At 55.0% G+C, this 21,111-nt stretch overlaps 1 protein-coding gene across 2 annotated transcripts in view; it reads left to right on the top strand.

Moving 5' to 3' along the window:
- Window positions 1–21,111, top strand: part of Pde2a (phosphodiesterase 2A) — a 59,269-nt gene that overhangs the window by 23,357 nt on the left and 14,801 nt on the right. For both annotated transcript variants that reach the window (XM_026400963.2, XM_026400964.2), the window contains 4 exons: window positions 8,189–8,278; window positions 11,480–11,568; window positions 17,462–17,571; window positions 18,403–18,458. In XM_026400963.2, the coding sequence (XP_026256748.2) occupies window positions 8,189–8,278; window positions 11,480–11,568; window positions 17,462–17,571; window positions 18,403–18,458 (345 nt within the window). The remainder of the gene's footprint in view (window positions 1–8,188; window positions 8,279–11,479; window positions 11,569–17,461; window positions 17,572–18,402; window positions 18,459–21,111) is intronic.

Raw genomic sequence — 21,111 nt, 5'->3', positions numbered from 1 at the left:
CTGGCTCTTATGTCTGTCACTATGTTTCTGAATTGATCTCTGTCCCTGTCTCTCTTTCTCATACTTCCATTTTCTCCCTCCCCTGGGATTTGGGGAACAGCTGGGTTGGGCCAAACTCTGAGGATGGAGCCAGATAGAGTCACGGGACAAAGCAGCGTGAGGCTGTGGGAGAGACGCCCACCAGAGAAAGACAGCGAGAGAAGCAGCGTGGTGAGCCCAGAAGGCCCCAAGAGAGGGGCACAGAGCCAGGGAGAGCCCCCCAGCAGGCGTCACTAGGCAGCCAGCTGCCCTGGGCCTGCTGCGTTGTCCCAGAGGCGGCCAGCATTAGGCTCCCAGCACCCTTACCCACCCCCACAGACGCTCCCCAGACTTGCTCTTCCTCTCTGCCCTCTGCAGGCCCACACTAACCCTGAGCCAGGCCAGTGCCACTCAGCATTTACCTCCAGGGTGGGCATGGTGTCTGGCACAAGGGCAGACAGAGACCCTGACCCCGGCCCAGAGGAAGATACCCCACTCCACCCCATGTCTGAGAGGAGCTCATCCAATCCCCTGGCCAATACAGGGTGTCCAGAGGTCCTGAAGACAAATTGCTCAGGAGGGAGGCTCTGGTGTGGCTCAGAGGGCTGGGCTGGGCCATGAGCCTCCCCCTCCAGGGGAGAACCTGAGCAGGCCTTCCCTGCCTCCTCTGGCCTTAGTCTACCCCCGTCAAGCTGGGGACTGGACTCCAGGAGGCCTGGGGCCTGTTGACTGTGATCCTTTGGGAATTCTCAGGAGTCCTGGGAGTAGGACAAGTGACCACCTGGGTTGGAAGTCTTCCTGGAGGAGGTGATGTCACTGACTCACTCACTCACTCTCCTGACCTGCTGCCCCGACTCCTTCTTCACTGGGAGATGATCCCAGTGCAAGAAGGGCCTTCTGGCCTGCACAGAGACCCCGGGAAGGTGGCCAGAAGCTCTCAGCACAAGGTGCCCTCATTCCTTTGGCTCTTCTCTGAGACTGTTGCCACACCAGCCTTGGGAGACTTTGAGAGAACTCATCAGTCCCCCTGCCTGGGGGTCTCCAGGGGTCCTGGGGCCCACCTTTCGATTCACTGATGTTATGCCCTCTTCATGGCTCAATAGCCCTGAGCATCCAGCAGTTCACAGGTCAGCAAACAACTGACTCCTGTGAGGGGCTAGGTGATGCCGGGGACCTGCAGAGGAGCAGGGCCCAACCTTCCCCTTCTAAGAGCTCCTAGTCTGATGGGGGAGCCAGGTGAGAAAGAGCGACAAGACATTGACACACACAGTGCTGTGACAGGGGTGCACAGGGTCATGGGGCCCTAGCGGGGAGGGTCAATCTGCCTGTGAGGGAGCCACAACCGAATCTCCCTGAGAGTGGGGGTGCTCAGGGGCGGGGGGTCGCTCATCCATCCATGGATCACGTCCTTCCTTTTGGCTGTCATTTCCTGAGGGATGTACCCCTCGTTTCATGTGAGGCTCTGAACTTGCTTTGTCCAGCTCCTGACCTACCATGGAGGCCCTTCAAGGGGGGGTGAGGCAGAGGAGGCCTCCCAACCTTGAGGTCATGGAGTCGTGGAGTGTAGAGCTGGAGGGGCTGCTCTTTGCTCGCACACTCTGGAGAAGGGCAGCCACCCTCCTTGCCGCCCAGGTTCTCTCGAGGCAGGATGCTGGCTCACAGTGTGGCTACAGCTGCCTCCTCGTGTCTGGGCCCCTGTCCCAGCTCTGCCTTTGTGGGCTCCAGGCCAGGAGACAGGAGAGTTAGAGGTAGAAACAGAACCACTGCCCGGTAGCTGGCTGGGGGAGCAGTGGTGAGGGACTGTGAGGAGAAGGTGGGTAGGAGGGATGGGGTGGCTGTGGTTTGTCATGTACATGACACAGCTGAAGGTGAGGAGGGGTGGAAGAAGCCCTGAGCCTGACCTGCCCTCTCACTGAGGTCATCTCCCTCCTCCGTGTTGGCTGCTCTCTTGTCCCCTCCCTCCTTGCTGGTCCCCAGGCTGGGGATTGAGTCAGGCCTCAGAGAACTGATGGTTCAGACAACCCCTGCCTTCCCTGCCCAGCCACTTTCCCCTTCTCACCCTCTCCCCCAACACGACCTAGCCCTCGATGGATCCAAGGGGGCCTGGACCATTGGCAGGAGCTAGAGAAGCCAAGACTGGAATAGGGTGAGAGGCCCAGAAGGAGCTGGCCGCGGGCGTGGGAAGGAGGGATCCAGCAATAGTGCCAAGCTCATCAGGGAGGCGGGACCCACGGGAGGCACCAGGACAGGCACAGGTGTATTCTACAGTGCACGTGTCTCCAGTGTGGCTCGGAGGCTGGAGACGCGGCCCTGTTGGAGTAACAACTGAAGCCGGAGTCTGCAAAGGGTGGGCATGAGGGAGGAGGAGAGGGATGGGGACAGAGAGGAATGGGGGGATGGAATGAAGGAAGGTGGGAAGAGGAATGAGAGGGGAAGAGGGAGGCAAGGCCTTGGCGGGTCCTTCTTTTAGGGCTGGGCTGCAGGTAGCCCCTTCCCTGTGCCCTGTGCCCTGTTGCCCACCACCCCAGTTCTCTCCTCCCTCACCCCCTCTCCCCTGCTTCAGTACTTTCCCCATGAAGTCCCCTCCTGTGGAGCAAGTGCTGTAGTTATCTTCCGAGGCTGGGCTGCCCTCACTGGAGCAAGGCTCTCTCTCTGTCCTTAGCTCCTTCACCTATAAATTGGGATGATCAAAACAGGTCTCCCCAGGGCTCCAGGAGGCTCTGAGATCATGTAGGTTAGTGGATCTCAAGATGTGGTTCCCAGACCAGCCACACCACCATCATCTAGGAATGATGGACCTCATCCCAGACCAACTGGGTCAGAATCTCTGGGGACAGGGCCCAGAACTCTACATTTTTAACAGGTCTTCTGGTGATTCTGGTGCAGGCTAACGTTCGAGAACCCCTGGGGGACACTGTAGCCGTAGTAGGTGGTTGAGACAGATGCTTTCCCTTCCTCTAGACTGCTTCAAACAAAGCATTGACATCTGAGCTAACCCAACTGTGGCCTAGGTCTCTGTCCTGCCTCCCCCTTCAGACTAGTTCTCAGGAGCGTCACCAAGCCTCTTCCCTCTGCCCGACCCCTGGTCCAGCTCAGCCTTGCTGTGGGGAGGTTTAGAGGTACAAGATGTTAACATGCATAGAGGACTCTTCTCTGAGTATTTCAGGCACCAGTGTCTGCTAGAGGCGGCTCCTTGGGCAGGTGGCAGGCGTGGGAGGGTGGGGAGGGAGGGAGGAGGGGGGAGGAGGAGGAGGAGCTGCCTTGTTCTGCTTCCTGGTCTTCTGTCTCCCTGGCCAGGCGTCCTGCGGGGCTGTGAGGAGCCACAAAGGAAGCCCAGGGTGCTGGGCTCAGTCAGGGGTCCAAGGCTCAGCCAAAAGGCTTCTCTGGTCTGACCCCCGGGAGGCCTCCTCTGGGGGAGTTCTACCGGTTCCCCTGACCAAAAAGCTGCACTTGCTACTTGCGATGCTGGGCACAGAGGTGGGCATGTTCTCTTTTGCCCTTGAAGGACCCCATTCTCTGGAAAGATTAGAGAATGTGTATGTTGCCCATCAGAACAGGAGGGCAGGGTGCAAAAGAGGTGCCCAGGAACCCCCAATTTTCCCCATCAAGGTCACCTTCCTAAGTCCCACCCCCCATTCTGCAGAGGGTCTATTTGCGGTCAGGTGCTTTCTCCTCAAGTTCTCAAGATGACTACTTGGACGTTTGGGGGAGGAGTGGGCAGGAGAGATGGGAGCAGGTAGGGACAGGGATTATTCAGGAGAGAGAGATGGAGAGTGGGAGGATCAGACATCCGGGAGGAAGAGGGAGGCTGGGGAGGTGGAAAAGACTCAGAGGCAAGACAGGAGAGCAGCATGTGGCAGAGGTGGACGTTGGCCGAGGGAATCAGAGAGGGGCAGAGAGATCCACCCGAAGAGCCTGGCCCAGAGGGAAGCAAAGAAGAGCAGAGAGGCAGCAAAGCCCCAAGGTCCAGGGGATCTTGAAGGACATCCCCACCCTTTAGAGAAAAGGACACCAAGTCCCTACCCTCAGGCCACGCAGGGGACCCAGCACAAGCAGACTTGGATGAATCAGTATGGACAGTCCCAGGAGCACAGCTTGAGATGCGGGAAATACTTGGCTCTTGAGCTTGATGTTATTCTTCCCTGGAGGCAGCATGAGGGCCACTGCAAGGCTTCATCTCAGAGCAGGAGGCGGGGGGTCTAGGAGCCGTGCAGTGGGGAGGGCCACAGGAGGGTTTGTGGAAATGGGAAAAGACATAGAGACTCATGGGGATGGGACAGGAGGGCAGACTGTGACCAAGACCCTGAGCCTCAAGAAGTTCACCAGTCCCTGTGCCAGTGGCTCCAAAGATGATAAGGTCAAGGTCTCAGGTTTCATGTAATTTTAGGTTGTCAGGAATTAGAAATATTAATTACAGACCCTCTCCTTGCTCCAACGAAATGCTGGTCCGGATCCAGCCCCAGAACAGGCCCCAAACCTGGCTTCAGAGGACCCCGACTCAGAACAGCCTCCCCTCCCCTTGGTACCTGAGGAGAAAAGATGGGTGTGTGGGCATGGCGCTGTCTGCGGTGCTGATGGCCTTACCTCAGACCACAGAGCAGCAGGTGGAGAGCTGGGAGAGCAGGAAGGTTCCATCCCTCTATTCATCTACCCATCCACCAGCCCGCCATCTACCACCCACTCCTCCACCCATTTTTCCACTCACCCACCATTTACCCATTCATCCATCCACCCACCCAGCCATCCTCATTGAATTAAACGACAAAACCATAGAACTATATGCAACCGAGCTAGAAAGACCCATTTTTACTAATGAGGAAACCAAGGTTCAGAAGAGGAAAGGGGTGTGCTTCAGGCCACACAGAGCTTCTGTCGTCAATCTGGGGCAGAACTAGAAATTGCTGTTCTTTTCTATACACCACAGATTCTCCCCTGGGGTCTGGGAAATTGCCTGGTTGTTATGCCGATATTTACACTGGTGTTTGCTCAAGAAAGCTTTGAGGACAGGAAATGTGACTCCTTCACCCCACTCTGAGCCTGGGCTGTGTGCATGCTTGCCTCACTGTTTACTTGTGTGTGCATTGGACATATGGTCGCATTTCTGTGTGTGTGTGTGTGTGTGTGTGCATGCTTGTGTGAGGGTGTGCGCACATGGGCATGGCCAGAGGTGTAAAGATGGCAGTATGCATTTATGTGACATGTGTGGATGGGCATATGAGCAAGAATGGCTGTGACTCCTTTCAAAATTCTTGGGGCTCCAGCTCAGACTTGACCTGGCTCCCCACCTGTGTCTCCAGTTCAAGAGCACCCCCACTTCTCATCTATAGCTGCTTCCCACTGATTTTTCCCTCCTGTTCCTGCTCCAGTTCTCCCCAGTTTTCTTTCCTGCTCCCCCACCATTATCCTGTCCTTGCCCTGAGAAGTCATGGAAAATTGATCAATCAGAAGAAAGGCCAGACAGGCACCCACCAATTCCAGTAAAGGACAGTTTGGGGTACCCCCAATCACAGCAAAGGGCAGATTGGGGAGCCCACCAATCAGAAGAAAGGACAGATTGTTCTCTCTAAGCCCCCTGAGGCAAGACACAGGGGTTGGGGTGCTGAGCAGGAACCAGGCAGGGGCCAGAGATCCAGAGATTTGGGCTTTGGATCTGACTCTGTCCTGACCAGTTAGATGATTACAGATAGGTCATTGCTTCTCTTTGAGTCTCAGTTTCTACATCTGTCAAATGGGAAGACTGAACTGTCTGAAGCCTGTGACTTTGAAAAATCTTTCTTCCCGTACCAAGCTCACTCCATTGCCTGGGCTTCTCTTCCCCAGTTTCCAGCACACCCATGTTTGATGTCACTGAGGGCAGAATCTTTCAGAGGTTGGTTTGGTGACCCACATGCCCCTGCCCCTTGCCTCCAGGCAGGAATAGTTCTACACCAGCACCAGCAACTGGGGCCCTGACCTTGGGGCTCCGGTCTGGGGATCCTGGTTCTAAAAAGATTATATTTTGAGATTATCTGGGGCTTCTGCTCTTTCTCCTTCTTAGTCTTCAGCTTTGACCTTGGAAGGCCACAGCAGCCTGTGTGTGTGCTGTAGGAGCAGGTGTTGCTGGAGCCCTTGCCTGTGAATCCCTGAGACCTCCTGTGTTGGTGTGCACACACGCCTGGAGGGCTCAGAGGCACGGTGGCTCTCTGTGAGGAGGTAGATGTCTAAGGTTGGGTGGTACCGAGGATCTGTGAACTGTTCCCGCAGCTCCCAAGAGTCACAGGAGAAAGTATTCAAATTGGGGATTGTGTTGTTTGAAGTCAATGGCTTCCAGTGTCCAAGGACAGACATCTCTGTGACCAAGATGTATCTTCATCCTTGAGCAGGAGGAGGGATGAAAAGGAGGTTCAGGGCTGGGGAAAGCAATGCCCAGGCATTTGGGCATAAAGTTCACTGCTGTCCCCCTCCTCCTGGGAACAGGGGCTTGGATGGGGGTGGGGGAGAAACTGTAGCCAAGAAAACCCGAGTGTGAAATTTAGATCTGAAGCCCAGACCATAGGCTTCATTCAGACTCCAGAGCAGGCCTTCCCTCTGTAACCCTCCTCCTAAATGGGAGTTCCTCCCATGCTTGCATACCCTCAGAGATGGGGACCTCACTTCTTCCATGTCTCCTGGTGGCCTCTGCCTTTGTACTATGGCTTTGCCGGTAAGAAGGTCTTTTATCCCACTGGACAGATAGATACCAGCCTCCTGTGACATCCTGTGGGTCCCCAGGCTGTCAGGGGGCCACGGAGTTCAATCCTCCAAAACTGGAGTGTCTGAGAATTTGGAGACTGATAACCTCGAGTCTGCTCTGCTAAGCCTTCCTAGATTGTCCATCTTACTCACATGAAGGACTTGGTTTCTAATTCCCTCCTTACATGGATCATGTCCTCTGGAAGAGGCTCATCTTGTCCTTACCTTAGTTCATTAACTAAGGATGGTTTAACCAGACTATAGAAGTGGAGGATCTGTCATCTTCCTTATCTGGGCTAACAGATTTCTATTAATATGGCCTATAATCTCAGCATTTTTGTTTTTATAAAAATAAACACTGGGGGCTCATGTTGAGCTTGTGGTCTGCTAAGACCCTCAACCTCATGTTATTTTCACCTGAATGGGGGCCAAAGCATGCCTCCTTGCAGTTAATCACTTTGCTTTTTGAACAGAGACCTAGCCATCCACAGGGAAGATATCAGAAAGGACTTCCAAGGGCTGGGGAGAGGGCATGGCTGAGTGGATGCTGTGAGTCACCATTCTGCTTTGGCCCTGGATCCCCTGTTCCATTACCTTTCTCTTTGATCCCTGTGGCTCTGGCCAAGTTAATAGAGCGAGAAGCAGGGACCTTTGTTGTCTGCGTTCCGGCTCCCCAAGGACAAGGCCTGTTTCTGAGACGGGAAGGCTGCGAGGCAGCCAAGGCTGACTTCTTCCCCGCTCTGGTTGCAGGAGTAGCCCAGCGAGCCTCTCCCAGGGTGTGAGGCCGGGCGCCCCTCTCAATCCAGTCCTCACTTGGCTGTAAAATGAGACCTGCGCCCGCCTGGGAAGAGCCCGTGGCCGGCTGCAGGGAGTGTTTGGCTAAGCGCCTACTCGGTGCTGGACACTCCCTGAGGCACTTTTAGCCTCAGTTTCATTTTTATTTTCATTTCTTTATGTGCTCAGTTTCCGTTTGTCTTAATGTCAGCCTGTAAGGGGCAGTAGCCACAGTTGCCCCCAATTAACAGATAGATGACTGAGGCTCAGTGATTGAAACGAAACAAGCTGCTTGATACACAGTGAGCCGGGTATCAAGTTTAGGTGGGTTCATTTTTTTTTCTGGTTATTTACTTTTTTTTTTTTACTGTATTTTTCCTACACTTTCAGAGCTGTCCTCAACTAAAGGACAAGAGATCTGGGGGCTACTCTTAACTCACTGTGAGGCCTTGGCTAAGTCCCTGGCCTTTCATCGAGCCTCAGTTTCCCCATCTGTAAGACAAGGGACTTGGTCACTCGAAGGTCCTAATATTGTTTAATTCTGAGACCTTAGGATCTGGGGATTCAAGTATCTGAAGCCTCAGGCTCGGGTCTGAGCCGGGGGTTTGTGTTCACAGCCCTCTGGGCACGCAGGGCTGCCCTGGCCTGCCCAACAAAGCCCTCACTGCCCTCTCCTCTCTTCCAGGATGCTTTGCTGAGCCTGGGCTCTGTCATCGATGTTGCTGGCCTGCGACGGGCTGCCAAGGAGGCCCTCTCAGCTGTGCTCCCCAGAGTGGTAGGTGCCCAACCTCGCCCTGCACTTCCCAGCCTACCCCAAAGCCTCGCACAGGGTCAGAGAGGAGGGGAAGAGGCGGGGCCTGATCAGAGGACCCTCAAGGGGAACTGGAGGGTCTGGGTCTATGTCCTCAGATGGCTTGCTGGAGGAGGAGGGCTGCAGCTAACACCAAAGAATGAACTTTTTAAAAAGAATCCCATAGCATCTGAGCCAGAAGGGGTCTTAGAGGTTAACTGGAAAACCTGACTCAGATAATGGAGGGGATTGCAACAGGACATGATGGCATCCGGTGGGTTTTGGAACATGTGCATAGGAGGTTTTGAGTGTGGGCACGAAGAGCTTCCTGTAGGCCAAGGCTTGCAGGTGCTGGACGGCTCAGCTTTGGTGACTGGATCTGCACTGGGTTAAGGTGTCCTGTCTGGAGACAGGAGCCTGGACTGAAATGCCCTTTGTAATCTTGAAGCTTCTCTCTGTCCCATCCCCACACTAAATGGAGTTGCAGATTTGGGGCAGGTAGAGGGTGGTAACCCTGGTCACATAGACCCTGAATGCTTTGTTGGGGAGATTGTGTCCCTCTTTGGTGGCCATGAGCCTCTCTCAACCAGGCTTTAATGCCTACTGTTCATGTCTTAAGAAGGAGGGTAGATCAACTGGCTGTTGAAGCCCAAATCAGCAGGGTCTCAGTTGTGTCATATGGAGGAAAGTAAGGAACTTTTGGAACCTGAGTGGGGGGTCTGATCCAGTCTAAGGAGCATGGAAGACTTCCTGGAGGGAGATGCCCAAATTGAGTCCTAATGGCCTTGAATGTCCTCTCCCCTACTCTCACCCCCAGTCAAAGGCAGCCTCTGTTCTGGGAAGTTGAGCCAACTCAGGATGCGACCTTCTTGCCCCGGCAGAGCCCATTGTCCCTGAATCTACATGATGGATGAACCACCGGAGGCCCAGAGAGGGAGGGCACTTCCCCCAAGGTTACACAGCATGACAGGAACAAATGGGACTTGGCACCTCAGCACCCCCATTCCCTCTCCTCAACTCTTCCTTCTCCAAACCTCCTAGAAGTTCAGCGCCCAGGAGGAGGGCTAATGACTGAGCTTTATTGAGCGTGAAATTGGTAGGAAGTGGGTGGTGTGTTGGCACCCAAAAATAAATCCTCCAGGAGGGGAATGGGATTGAGGCAACATCTGGCCTGGGGTAGAGGCACATCTGGAAAAGGAGGGTTAGGGGAAGCTGGCAAGGCAGTCCACAGGCTGGTCCTGAGGGCCTTGAGTCTCCCTTGGGTGCAGCAGGAGGAGGTAACCGGCTAGGTTTGCACAGGCTGGGTGCCCTGGTGGCTGTGTGGGCATAGATGCCCTGCACTGGATTAATGGTAGTCCTAAAGCTGGGGGCTGGGTGACAGCTGTGATCCAGAAAACGAGGTTCCTGGGATAGCAGAAATGTCTACTCCAGTCCACCCAAGAGACCTGTCAAGAGCTAGGGAAGCCCTGACTTAGGGAGACCTGGCCTGATTCCAGGCCCACAGGGAGGTAAGGCAGGCGAGGTCCTCGGCTGCAGGGAGGGTGGGGAGATGGGGAGGGGTCACCCTCCACCCCCGGCAGGATTGCTGCAGGCACCTGGCTTCCTCATCAGCACCCATTGTGGCAGGCAGCCCCGACGCAGATGGTGCTGATGTGTCTGAAACCGTTCCCTCCTTCTCTCCAATACACTCAGCTAATTTTAACCCGGAGGGCTGAATGAGGGGGTGGGAGACGCGGACATCCGGAAGTGAAGTGAGGCTGTGTCCCCCTCCACCCGCAGGATTACCACCCTCTCCCTGCGAGGGACGACTCTGTGTGCGCCTCGTGGGCTCCCAGCCTGTTTGGGCCCATACCTCTGGCCCCTCGCGGCTGCTGAAGAGAATGACAAGCAGAGCGGGTGGCTTCATTCCCAGAGTTCTTTTTTCTTGAACTCTTCCCTGGAGCCTCATCCCAGGAAGACAAGGGGGGTGCAGGGTCTTTCCAGTGTCTGCCACTCTCAGTCACATTGGGCTCTGTCATTCCCATCTGCCACCCCTTAACCTGGAAATGGTGCTGGGGCATCTCTTGTGGCCTGAGGGGCGCTGCCTAGGGACAGCCCCTCCCAGTCCTAGAGGCACTACTTCTGCTGAGATGGGTCCCACACCTATTGAGGGTGGGCCTTCGATACCAAGCACCCTGTCACCTCCTCCTGAAGGTTCCCTGATCCCTGCAGTGAAGGAGAGCCCCCTCCAGCCTGTCACAGAGAAAACTACAGAGTTGCACAGTTGGGCTGTGCAGACTTGGGGGGTGGGCAGGGACCCTTAAGAGTTGCAAGTTTCTGCTCAGAGGGAATGTGAGGTTTTGCCTGTGGTCAGTGAGAGCGACTTCTGTCAAGACGTGGCCTGCAACGAAGGCCAGTACTGCTCTGGGCCCGCAGGGGAGGGAGGATTGGAGAGCTGAGGACTTGACAAGCTTTGAGCAAGAGCTTTGATCTCTAGGGAGCGATCTGTCCAAAATACAAATCTGCTCATCAGGTTCACTGCCTGCCTGGCCCCCAGCTGTGCTCTTAAGGCCCTTCAAGCTCAGGCCTGCTCATCCCGAGCAAACCCCTGGACCTCTGGACCTACCTGCACACCTGGTGCTGGTGCTTGACCCACGAACTGGTTCTCTCTCCCACCTCCAGTCCCCAGATGTGTCCATTTCTCATTCAGTTACAGCCTAAAGCTCTCTTCCTCCAGGAGCCCTCCCACAGAGGATGGGTGCAGTGCCCTCTCTGCTGTCTCCTGGCTCTACTCACAGTCTGTGTGTGTGTGTGTGTGTGTGTGTGTGTGTGTGTCTGGTTGTTTGCCAAACACCTGAGGCTAGAGTCAGGCAGGAAAGTATCCAGGGTGGAGGTGATTGGTTTGCACTCAAACCTTTCAAACTCTTTCCCCAGCACCTTGGATTTAGGGTAAAATCCAAGTTAGAAAAGTTGGCAGATTCATGGATCAATCACTTTCTGCCCAGAGATCCTTCCGAGACTAGAGGGTGAGGTACTCCGTTTATAAGGGTGTTTTTGTACTCTGGCTGCATGTTAGAACCACCTGGAGAGTAAAACCAAACAAAAATGTCAGAACCCTGCTCCCAGAGAGGTACAGACCCTGTGTATAGACTGGGACTCGGCCGCTGGGGGCCTCTCCAGAGGGCTCATGAGTGCCTTTTGTCTTAGGAGACTGTCTACACCTACCTGCTGGACGGGGAGTCCCGGCTGGTGTGTGAGGACCCTCCGCATGAGCTGCCACAGGAAGGGAAAGTCCGGTAAGCCGTTCCCTGCACCCCCTTCGCCCTCTTGCACTGCTGAGGATGCTCAGAGTGAGAAGGCCAAGGCTGTGTCGTCTGTGAGTTTGAATCTATCCCATCATGCCATGAGAAGCGTCCGTGGTGACAGTCACCTGCATTTGAGAATATGGAGCCGCCCTGCTCTGGAGCCCCCCTGCCTGGGTTCAAAGCCCAGTTCTGTGTTTACTGAGTAATCTTGGGCAAATTATACAACCTTTCTGGGTCCAGTTTTCTTTCTGTTACATGATGAAAACTGTAGTCCTTGTAGGGTTGATGGGAGTATTCAACACATTTAACACATGTCAAGCACTTAAACCAGCTTGATCCATGATGAGGGCTATCTATGTGTTTGGTATTATCATTATGATAGAGGATCAGAATCAGGGGTTTTAGGATCAGGGCTCAGTATCCTATAGTCCCCTAATACCTCTGAGCCCACTGAATTCAGCTTCTTAATTTTATAGAGGGGGCAGGAGACATACTTCAGGCCACATACCAGGTGTGAGGTCTCCTTGTTCCTGGGTCTGCAGTGGTCAGTAAGAGGAGGAGACTCGTCAGAGGAGGAAGTACTGATGGCAGAAGTGCAGGTGCAGAGGAGGCTGGCTCCAGAGGACTCGATGTTGTTTCCCAAGAACGGAAGCTAGGGCCATCCCGTGGTCCAGGAGCACTGGGCTGGGAGCTGAGGGCAGAGTGGCACTGGTGGGGGTGTTCCCAGGAGGTGGCTCTTCGCCGGTGCCATGTGGTTTCAGAGAGTACCTGAGGCTTCTGCACCCCATTCACAGAGGCCAGGGGCAGCATTTGGTCTGGAGAGGCTGACTCGCAGTCCTGAGGTCCCTCCTGTTACCTGGAACCCTGGATCCCAGGATGGTGGTCTCTCCCTGCCCCCTCCCCAGCCCATAGAAGTAGCTGGCTTTTCTCCAATAGGCCAGAGCCTTCCCACCTCCTGTCCTGCCCCTGAGGTCCTTGGGGGTAGGGAGCTGTGACACTCCCTTTTAACTTCTCCTGGCAACTTCTCCCTTCAAGGACTGTGTGAACAAAGCCACCCACTGTCCCCTCTGGCCTCTGTGTCCCATCTGTAAAATGATGGGATATGACTAGAAAGTCTTTGGAATCTTAAAGGAAAAAATGCTGTAAGGGCCTTGGGTGCAGTTCAGGGGTAGAGTGTCTGCTTAGTGGGCACAAGGGACTGGGTTTGATCCCCTGGGGGAGGGAATATAATAATGTCTTCTTATTTTCTCTCAACTAGCTCCCCCTACCTCTAATTCTAAAGAACTTTGTTTAATAAGAGCTTAATTCCTCCAGGAAGTTTCCCCCAAGCAGCCAGGAAAGGCCTTCCTGGGAGGGACGCAGGATGACAGGGAAGGGAAGCAGGGGTGGTCCTGAGGGCTGGCTCTGCCCCTTCTGGCCTGCAGCACCGCCTCTGGCTGCTTGCCCCTGGGGGAATGGGCAGCTCTGCCGTGCCCCCAGGTCCTTCGAGCCAGCAGCCATTCAGCATCTTCCCCATAACCACCTGAGACCCAGCCAAGCCTTTGGAAAGGGACGGGGGAGAAAGGCAATTAAAAATGAAGGCTTAAATGCAAATAGCCCAGAGCTTGTTGGAGATTGAGAGGCAAATGTCTTCTGGAGACAGGAGTCAGGTTCCAGGAGGCCACCATGGACCAGGGAAGGAGGAAGCAAGAGGGTGAGGGTAGGGTACCCCAGGGACTCAGAGATCAGCGTTCATTCAGGTTGGCAAGGACCTTGGTTTGGGGGTGCAGGCTTAGGCCTAGTGCTCTCTTCCAGAATCTTTGCTATGCCTGCCCCCCTGTGTGTCCAGCATAAAGGGTCAGGTGTTCATCTCACCTCCACCTCTAGGAGCGAGAGGCCCAGAGCTGGCTGGGCCCTGCTCTTGGGCACTACCAGCAGGACCAGGGCTTTAGACATAGGTGTGTGTGGAAGAGGTAAGAGCCCGGAATGGCAGCCAAACGTGCTTGGCTTCTGGTTCAGCCTGCCTCACTGTGTCCCACCTATGTGTTGCCTTAATGACAATGGGTGCCAGTGCTTAGCACAGTGCCCAGCGCACAGTAGGAGCTCAGGGATGGCGGGTTGCCCAAGTTCCTCCAGTGATTAACTTTGGGTGACCTTGAGAAAACGACTTTCCTTCTGGCTTCAGTCTCTTTTTCTGAGAATCAGGTGAGGCTGGATACAGGTTTTCTCCAGTGGTGCCCCTGTGGCTCTGGTCCCATCAGGAGGTGGAGGCACCTGTAGATGGAGGTGTGGGTGGTGGCGGGGTGGGTGTGCTCCTCCAGGAAGCCCAGGACCGCTGGCGAGGCTGGCAAACAGCAGCAGCTGTGACATGGAGGCTGGATCATAAAGGCAGATAAGGCCCTTAGAGAAAGGGGCAGAGAAGCAGCTAAGGGTGGCGTGGGGGACAGCAGGGTGGAGGTGGGTCTGGGCAGGAGTGAGTGAGGGGCGCCCTTGAGCCCCGCTGTCCCACCTGTCCTGCCCCCTCCCACCTGCAGGCTCTGGGATGCCCCCCTCCACCCCCAGGCTTCCTTCTGTCCTGCTTGTAGATGCTGCTTTTCCCCTGCAGGATCCTCCCCTGTCTCACCTCCACCTCAGCCAATTCCATTTTCCTTTAGTGGCCCCGCCAGAGGCCCTCTTCCACAAGCCTGATCCACAGCTCCCTGGCACTGAAGAAGATCCAATCTTCAAAAAAAAGGGGTCTGGTCATAGTGGCCTTCCTGGAGATGAATCTGTCCACAAGGAGCTAGGAGTTGGGAGAACTGGGTTCCAGGACACATGGCCGCAATCATGACCCCATGTACTCTCTAGTTTTTTGTTGTTGTTTTGTTCTGTTTTTTGTTTTTCCAGTGCTCAGTATGGAACCCTGGGCCGTGTGCCTGCTAGACAAGTGCTCTACCACTGAGCTACATCCCCAGCTATCTCTCTGGACCTTGTTTTACCTTTCTGTGAAATGATAAGGTTGAACATTCTGTTGTCATGGGCTGGTCCAGCTCTGAATCTTAGGGGCCGCAAGGGGCCTCAGGGCTGGAGAGGGGAGAATCCTGGGAGGCTTCACCTCTCTTTTGTGGGTGCCCCCACCCCAATCTTCCAGCCTATTTCAGTCTCCAGCCTGCCACCTTCATCTTTTTATTGCATCGTGTGCTACCCTAAAGCCTCTGATCACTCGCCACAGAGCATGGGAGACCTCAGGCCCTGTAGTTACCAAGAGGGCCCCTGCTCAGGCTGGCTGCCATTACCATTAGGGGCCCAGGGCCCAGCTTTGAGAAATCTCCCTCAGGGCGGACCTGGTCTCCTCTCACTGAACAGTTTATCTGCCCCTCTGGTTTATCTGGAAAACACAGGGACTTGTCTGTTCCCTTCTCTGGATGCTCACATTTTGGGGAAAAGAGAGGGAAGACAGGGTCCAGGTCTGGGCCCGGATCATAATTTGTCTTCAAGAGAGAGATGAAAGGTCAGAGAGAGGTTGATCCTCAGTGAGAGAGGGAGGGCTAAATGAGGGGACGGGGACTCAGTAAAGAGAGGGGACCTCACTGAGAGATGGGGGCTCAGTGAAGGAGGGGGGTCAGGGGGAGCACAGGGGCTCAGTGAGGAGGTTGGTGTTGTTGATGAGATGGAGCTCAGTGGGGCACAGGGCTCTTCAAAGGCAGGCTCAGTAAAGGGCCTGGGCACTCAGCGCGGGGGCTTCAGGGGGGTGGGGCTCATGGAGGGGGCCAGGCAGGGGGTAGGTCTCCTTAAGGAGAAGGGGCTTACCCTGGAAGAAGATCAGAGAAGGATGTGGGGAAGGAGACCTGGGCACTTAGCTCTTTCCAGGCTGTTGACCTTACCAACGGAGAGCTTTTCCCTCTATTCTTTTTCCATTAAACAAATAGTTGTTAAAGGGACGGAACAGTCATAAAATCCACGCCTGTTCCTCTCTCCACTCTGCCCATCTGTCTTTATCTTTAGAGGGGCAGACCATGACCATTCAGGGACCCAGGGCTGAGTCACTGGTCTTCAGCTGGACAGCTGGCCCTGGGGTGTGGAGTCCCCCCAGCCCCAGCATTAGCCTGGAAGATGGGGCTGGGGACTGGAGAAGGAGAAAGGGAGGAGCTGAGGAGGAGGCCAGGAGGGCCTGAGTGGAGAACCATCAGGGGACCTAAGTAATGGGAAAGCCCCACTCTCGCGTGATACCTTGCCTCAGTTGCCTTTAGGGGACCTCAGGGACATGCAGGGGAGGTTTCTAGTTAGCCTTTGGGGATCTGGGGTCTAGAGCTCATTGAGAGTTAGAGTTCATAAGCCATGAGCACAGAGGAAGAAGTTCTGTGCAGAAGAAAGGCTGGGACATATCCTTTCATTGGGGTCCCTGGGGAGAGGCTGACGCTGCCCTGGGTCTATGGGTGGGCAATGATAGTCAGGGGTCCACTGGGGAGGCTGCAGGACTTACCAGCAACATAGGACTAGCGCCACCTTGTGGCTTCCTGATAACCAGAATGTCAAAGGCCAAGTAGCTGGGTGCAGTTTAGCTGAGGGTCACTCCTGTCCTAATGAAGTCCCAACCTTCATCAGTTTAGTCCATTGTCCTTCTGCCGCCCTAGCTCTCTGTTCCTTCCTGGGGTGGTTCCAGGTAGTCAAGGTAGCCCAGAACTGAAGCCCAGCACTTGGGCAGACTCAAAGCTCCTGGATGTAGGGGTGAGAAGGTGGGAGACACCACTGGTTTTTGTAGATTCTGAATTGGTCAAAGGGGCCAGGAGGGAACTAGTCTGTGTGACATTGAATGAGATGCTCAACCTCTTTGGGCCTCTGTTTCTCCAGAGGCTGTGACCTCCTGATCTGGTGACTTGCAGGCTGTCCCCTCTTGAGTCCTCATCTGACCTGTTCTGGATTCCCCTGAGTGACCCCAAATGCAGACACCAGAGTACCAGTCCCCTAAGCTTCTCTTCCATCCAGATCAGGCAGTTCCTATAAAAACATGGAGGCAGCAGGAGAGATGAGGAGCCCAGGACAATTCATCACTGAATTGAATCCAGAGGCCTGGGGGAGGGTGGAATATATGGCAGGGCAGAGAGAAATGCCTTCTCTCCACAGTCGACCTCCCCTGCCTCAGTTTCCACTATCGCACCTGGGTACTCATGCTAGTCTCCTGCTCAAGTGTCACAACTCATCAGTCTTTGGGATGGTTCAACCTAGTTCTGGTGCCAACTGCCTGGCGCTTCCAATTATTAGCTGTGTGATCTTGGGCACGTTACTTAATCTCTTTGTGTTTTAGCTTCTCTATCTGAAAATGAAGTTGATGGTAATCGCTAACCCATAGAGTTGTTGATAATTCTGAGCTAATCTCTGTGAGTTGGTTGGACTGTGCAGAGCACAGAATAAATGCCCAATAAATTCTAGTTATGATGGCTGCCTGTGGAGTATTGCTCCTATGCTTTGCACCAAACTTCCTCTACAGCTGTTTTCTGAGGTCGTGGTGGGGAGGGTTATACTCTCCCCCACCTCCATTCTCCCAGGGAGGCCCAGAGAAGTTAGGTCACTTGCCTAAGGTTGAGAAGCAGCAGGGGCGGGGTTTGACCCAGGCAACCTAGCTCTCAGCCTGCCTGTGCCCTCCCTGATCTCCCCACACTGGGCTCCACACACATGCTTTTCCCACATCTACCAGCAGGAGGCACCAGAGACCAGGCTGTAGCTGCCTGCCCCTGCACCTGGGACCAGGGTCTCGACCCTCAAGGGTCCTGGTTTCATTTGTGTCCTCCTCTATTCCACCCTAAGGCAGGTCAAGCTGTACAGATCCTCACAGGTGTGCAGGGTCCACCCTGCTGTGTGTCCCCAGGCTGGGTCTTGCTCTGCTTTGATCCCAGGACTGAAAAGTGGCACCGTGTCCTCTTTTCAGAGAGACTGTGATCTCCCGGAAGCGGCTGAGCTGCAATGGGCTGGGCCCCTCGGACCTGCCAGGGAAGCCCTTGGCCAGGATGGTGGCTCCGTTGGCTGCTGACACCCAAGGTAAGGGCGGGGAGCAGGGCAGGGTAGGGAGGGCTGCGGTTCTGCTCCCAGGTCATGTATGTCTTCTGCCCGTCTCACCTCTGTCTCCTCTCTCTTGCTCTGTTTCTCCAGCAATCCCTCCATCTAATTCTCTCTCTAATGTGCTACTAACCTCCCCGAGCCTCAAGTTCTTAACTGTAAAACGGGGACAACGGTACCCACCTTGAGGGGGCGTAGCAAGAAGCAAATGAGATGACGCATGTTAAGGGCCTGGCACCTGCTAGGGCTCAGTGGACAGTGGCCATGGTTACCGCTTGTGCCCATTGGCAGATGGGGCTGTAGTTATTGTCATGGTCTTTGCCACTTTCTCTGTTTCTGTTTCTCTTCCTCTCCATGCTCCCTGTCCGCCATGTCTCTCTCTGCCTCGTGTCTCAGTCTCTCCAGGTCTCTGTCCTCTGTGTCGATGTGGAAAGTGCACAAGACTGGGAGTCAGGAGACCTGACTTGCTGTGTGACCTTGGGCAAGTCACTTCCCCTTTCTGGACCTCAGTTTCCCAATGTGTAAAATAGGGGTGCTCATCCTTACCTTCCTCCCTCCCTCCCAGGGTTGCTGGGAAGATCACAGAAATTTCTCTAGTGAGGGGGTTTCCTTCTCCACAGGGGTCACTGCTGTGGTGGTTTTTTGTCACTGGCTCAGGCGCCCTCTCTCTGTCTCACGGGGCCTCTGGGTCTTCCTGTGTCTCTGTCCAGGCCTCTCTCTGTCTGTGTCTTTGTCTCCTTCCCTGGGTCCCTGCTCAGTATCTCTGAGCCTCACTGGCCCCACAGGACCACCTCATTGCCCTCTCCTCCTCAGTGCTGGTCATACCGCTGGTGGACAAGGAGGCCGGGGCTGTGGCAGCCGTGTTCTTGGTAAGAGCCCACCCAGGCGGGGGTAGAGTGGATGGGGGAGGGGGCAGTGGGTGGGGGCTGTGTGTGTGATGAGAGCCACAAACTGGGGCAGAGAGGGGAGGTGGGGTCTGAGGGGTTTCTGGGGGCATCCCCCACGCCCAGCGGTGTGTCCCACCTTGGATGGGCAGCAGTAGGTCTGGGCTCAAGCCCCACCTGTGCTCTCAGCCCCCATGGAGTTGCAAAAGCCCAACCCGGGCACAACCCTGGCTTGTTTCTTCTTTGGGATCCTCCTGGTGTATGGGGACAGTGTCCAACAGGGCAGAACACAGTGAGATGGGACATGACTGACAGACACTGAGGAAGGACCGGTGGACATGAGAAGCTGAGTAGCAGACGCTGGGAAACTCAGTCAGTGATAGGGGTGGCTGGAACCGGGGCTCTTGAGGAGGCCCATGGGGTGGGGACCCCAGCCAGGCCCCAGCCAAGGCAGCAAGGGGACCTCCTGCAGGGGCCATCAAGGGAGATGGGGAAGGGTACTCTGTGGGAAGTGGAAGATGTGAGGGGTGCACTGCAGGGCAGAGCTGGGCAGGGGACCTGGTCAGGGCTCCCCTCTGCCTTCTGCTGCCCCTTGTGGAGGAGAACCCCAGGCTCTGGCTCACTGGGTGGTTGGGAGGGTGGTGAAGGTGCCTTGCAGAGAAGATTCTGTCTCTTGTTCAGCCTTTTCTTTCCTGTGAAGTTGGGGGTTCAAAATCCTTGTCCCTGTCCCAGGGAAGGAAGGGTTAGCCCCCAAATTGCCATCACTGGAGGTCTGCTTCCCCCGAAGTGGCTGCCACCTGGGCAGATAAATTAGCCTGCCTTAGTGTGCCTGGGGGACTCCTCCCGAGCTCATTAAAATGGAATTAAAGGTTCTGAGGCTTCTGACCTTTCCCAAGCTGCTGGGGGAGGAGAGTGTAGTGGGAGTGGGGGGCGGCCTCCAGGGGAGCAGGGGAGGAGGACTTGGCCTGCTCTCCTCGCCCCATCTGCCCAACCGAGGGGGACCAGGCCCCTCCTTGGCTTCTTCTGCAATCTGCTCCCACCTCCAGCTTCTGTTCCCGCAGGGACTGGATCCGCTGTTGGCAGAGTTCTCAGTGGGCTGCTTCCCCATCTCCTTCGCGCTTGTGTGTCCCAGAGCTGGTGGGTGTGGAGAGGACCAGGGCTAGGGGTAGTGCAGAGGTGTGGGGTGGGGAGTGGCCACCTGGTCCACCTCCTTCTCTATTGAGGGTCTGGGGTACCAGGCTCCTGAGAAGCCTCACAGACCCTCAGTGGAGTCTGGGTTGAGGCCATGAGGACAGGAAGGGGATGCAGATTTTGGCAAGGGGAAGACATCCTAACTATGGTTAGCCCAGGAGTCCAGGCCTTGGGCTTCTGGAGTGAGGAAAGGTGTGTGTGTGTGTGTGTGTCTGTCTGTCTGTCTGTCTGTCTATCTGTCTGACTGTCTAGGAGGGTGTTGAGACCACATCACTTAAATCGAACTCACCCAGAAGAACTCTGCTCTGGGCCACATCCCAGGCTGGGTGCTGGAACAAATGTATCTGCCTTCTAGGAAATTTCAATTTGGGGAAAGGCAAGGATACCCTTGAGCCACTACAGATCAAATAAAATTAGCACTACCAGCAGGTGTTCTGGTAGCAGAGGCTGGAGCAGCCTGGGGGATCTTACAGTGAGGAGAGAGCTGAGAGGTGCTTTGGGGCATGGATAGGAGTTTTACAGACAGAGAAGGGAAAGGGTTTTCCAGATAGAGGGAACCCCATAAGCAAAGGCAGGGGGCGCCGTGTGGTGTGTTGGGAGAAGAGTGTGGAGAGGTAGACATGTAGGGTGTTGAGGAACATGCTGCCCAGGGTTTTGGCTTCCAGAAATTTCCCATAACCATTCTCTTACCTCCTCAAATACCCTGGGCAGAGAAGTGTTCTTAAATGTTATTTGGATTATTCGCCTTCTGCCCCTCCTCCAAGTCTGCACCTTCCCACTCAGGTAGAAATACACTTCCCTAGGATGCCCCTCTCTCCAAGAGATAAGAGAGCAGAGGGTGCAGAAGATAGAGGGATACTGCAGGGCAGATCTTTGGGAAGGCTGAGTCACAAACTCCTTTCTCGACAATCCCCAATCCTCTCTGTAGGCCTCTGCTCTTTGTAGTCATCAGTTCACCCATTTATCCATCTACCCATCCACCCACCCATTCATCTACCCATCCACCCAATCACCCATCTATCCATTCATTCACCCATCCATCCATTGAAGAACTATTTCTGGAGTACCCACTAGGTGCTAAGCACTGTGCTAGGCTCCAGGAACAGATGTGACCAGACAGGCTCTGCTTTCACAAACCATAAAGTCTGGAGGGCATGAAACAAGTGAACAAAATAAGGGTAGAATTGCAAACGATGCAAATCCTAGTGAGGAAACCAGGAAGCCCTGCGAGGAGTGCTGTGAGACACAGTTAGCAGAGTGCTCACTGCGGAACATGCTGCCCAGGTGCAGGGCTGGGGTGCTCAGTTCTGGCCCTGGCAGCTCACAGCTCAAGGCGCCTTGATTGCAGATTCTTTGTGTAGGAAAGTCTCTGACTCGTTCTTCAGTTCTGGATAATAAGTCCCTTTGAGGAGTGGGCGGCCCTTGGTCTCTGGCATTTGATGCTTGA

This window comes from Urocitellus parryii, chromosome 4 (genome assembly GCF_045843805.1).
Source record: "Urocitellus parryii isolate mUroPar1 chromosome 4, mUroPar1.hap1, whole genome shotgun sequence".
Classification (NCBI taxonomy): domain Eukaryota; kingdom Metazoa; phylum Chordata; class Mammalia; order Rodentia; family Sciuridae; genus Urocitellus; species Urocitellus parryii.
The sequence above is the reverse complement of the archived record's forward strand: the minus strand, read 5'-3'. Positions and strand labels throughout refer to the sequence as shown.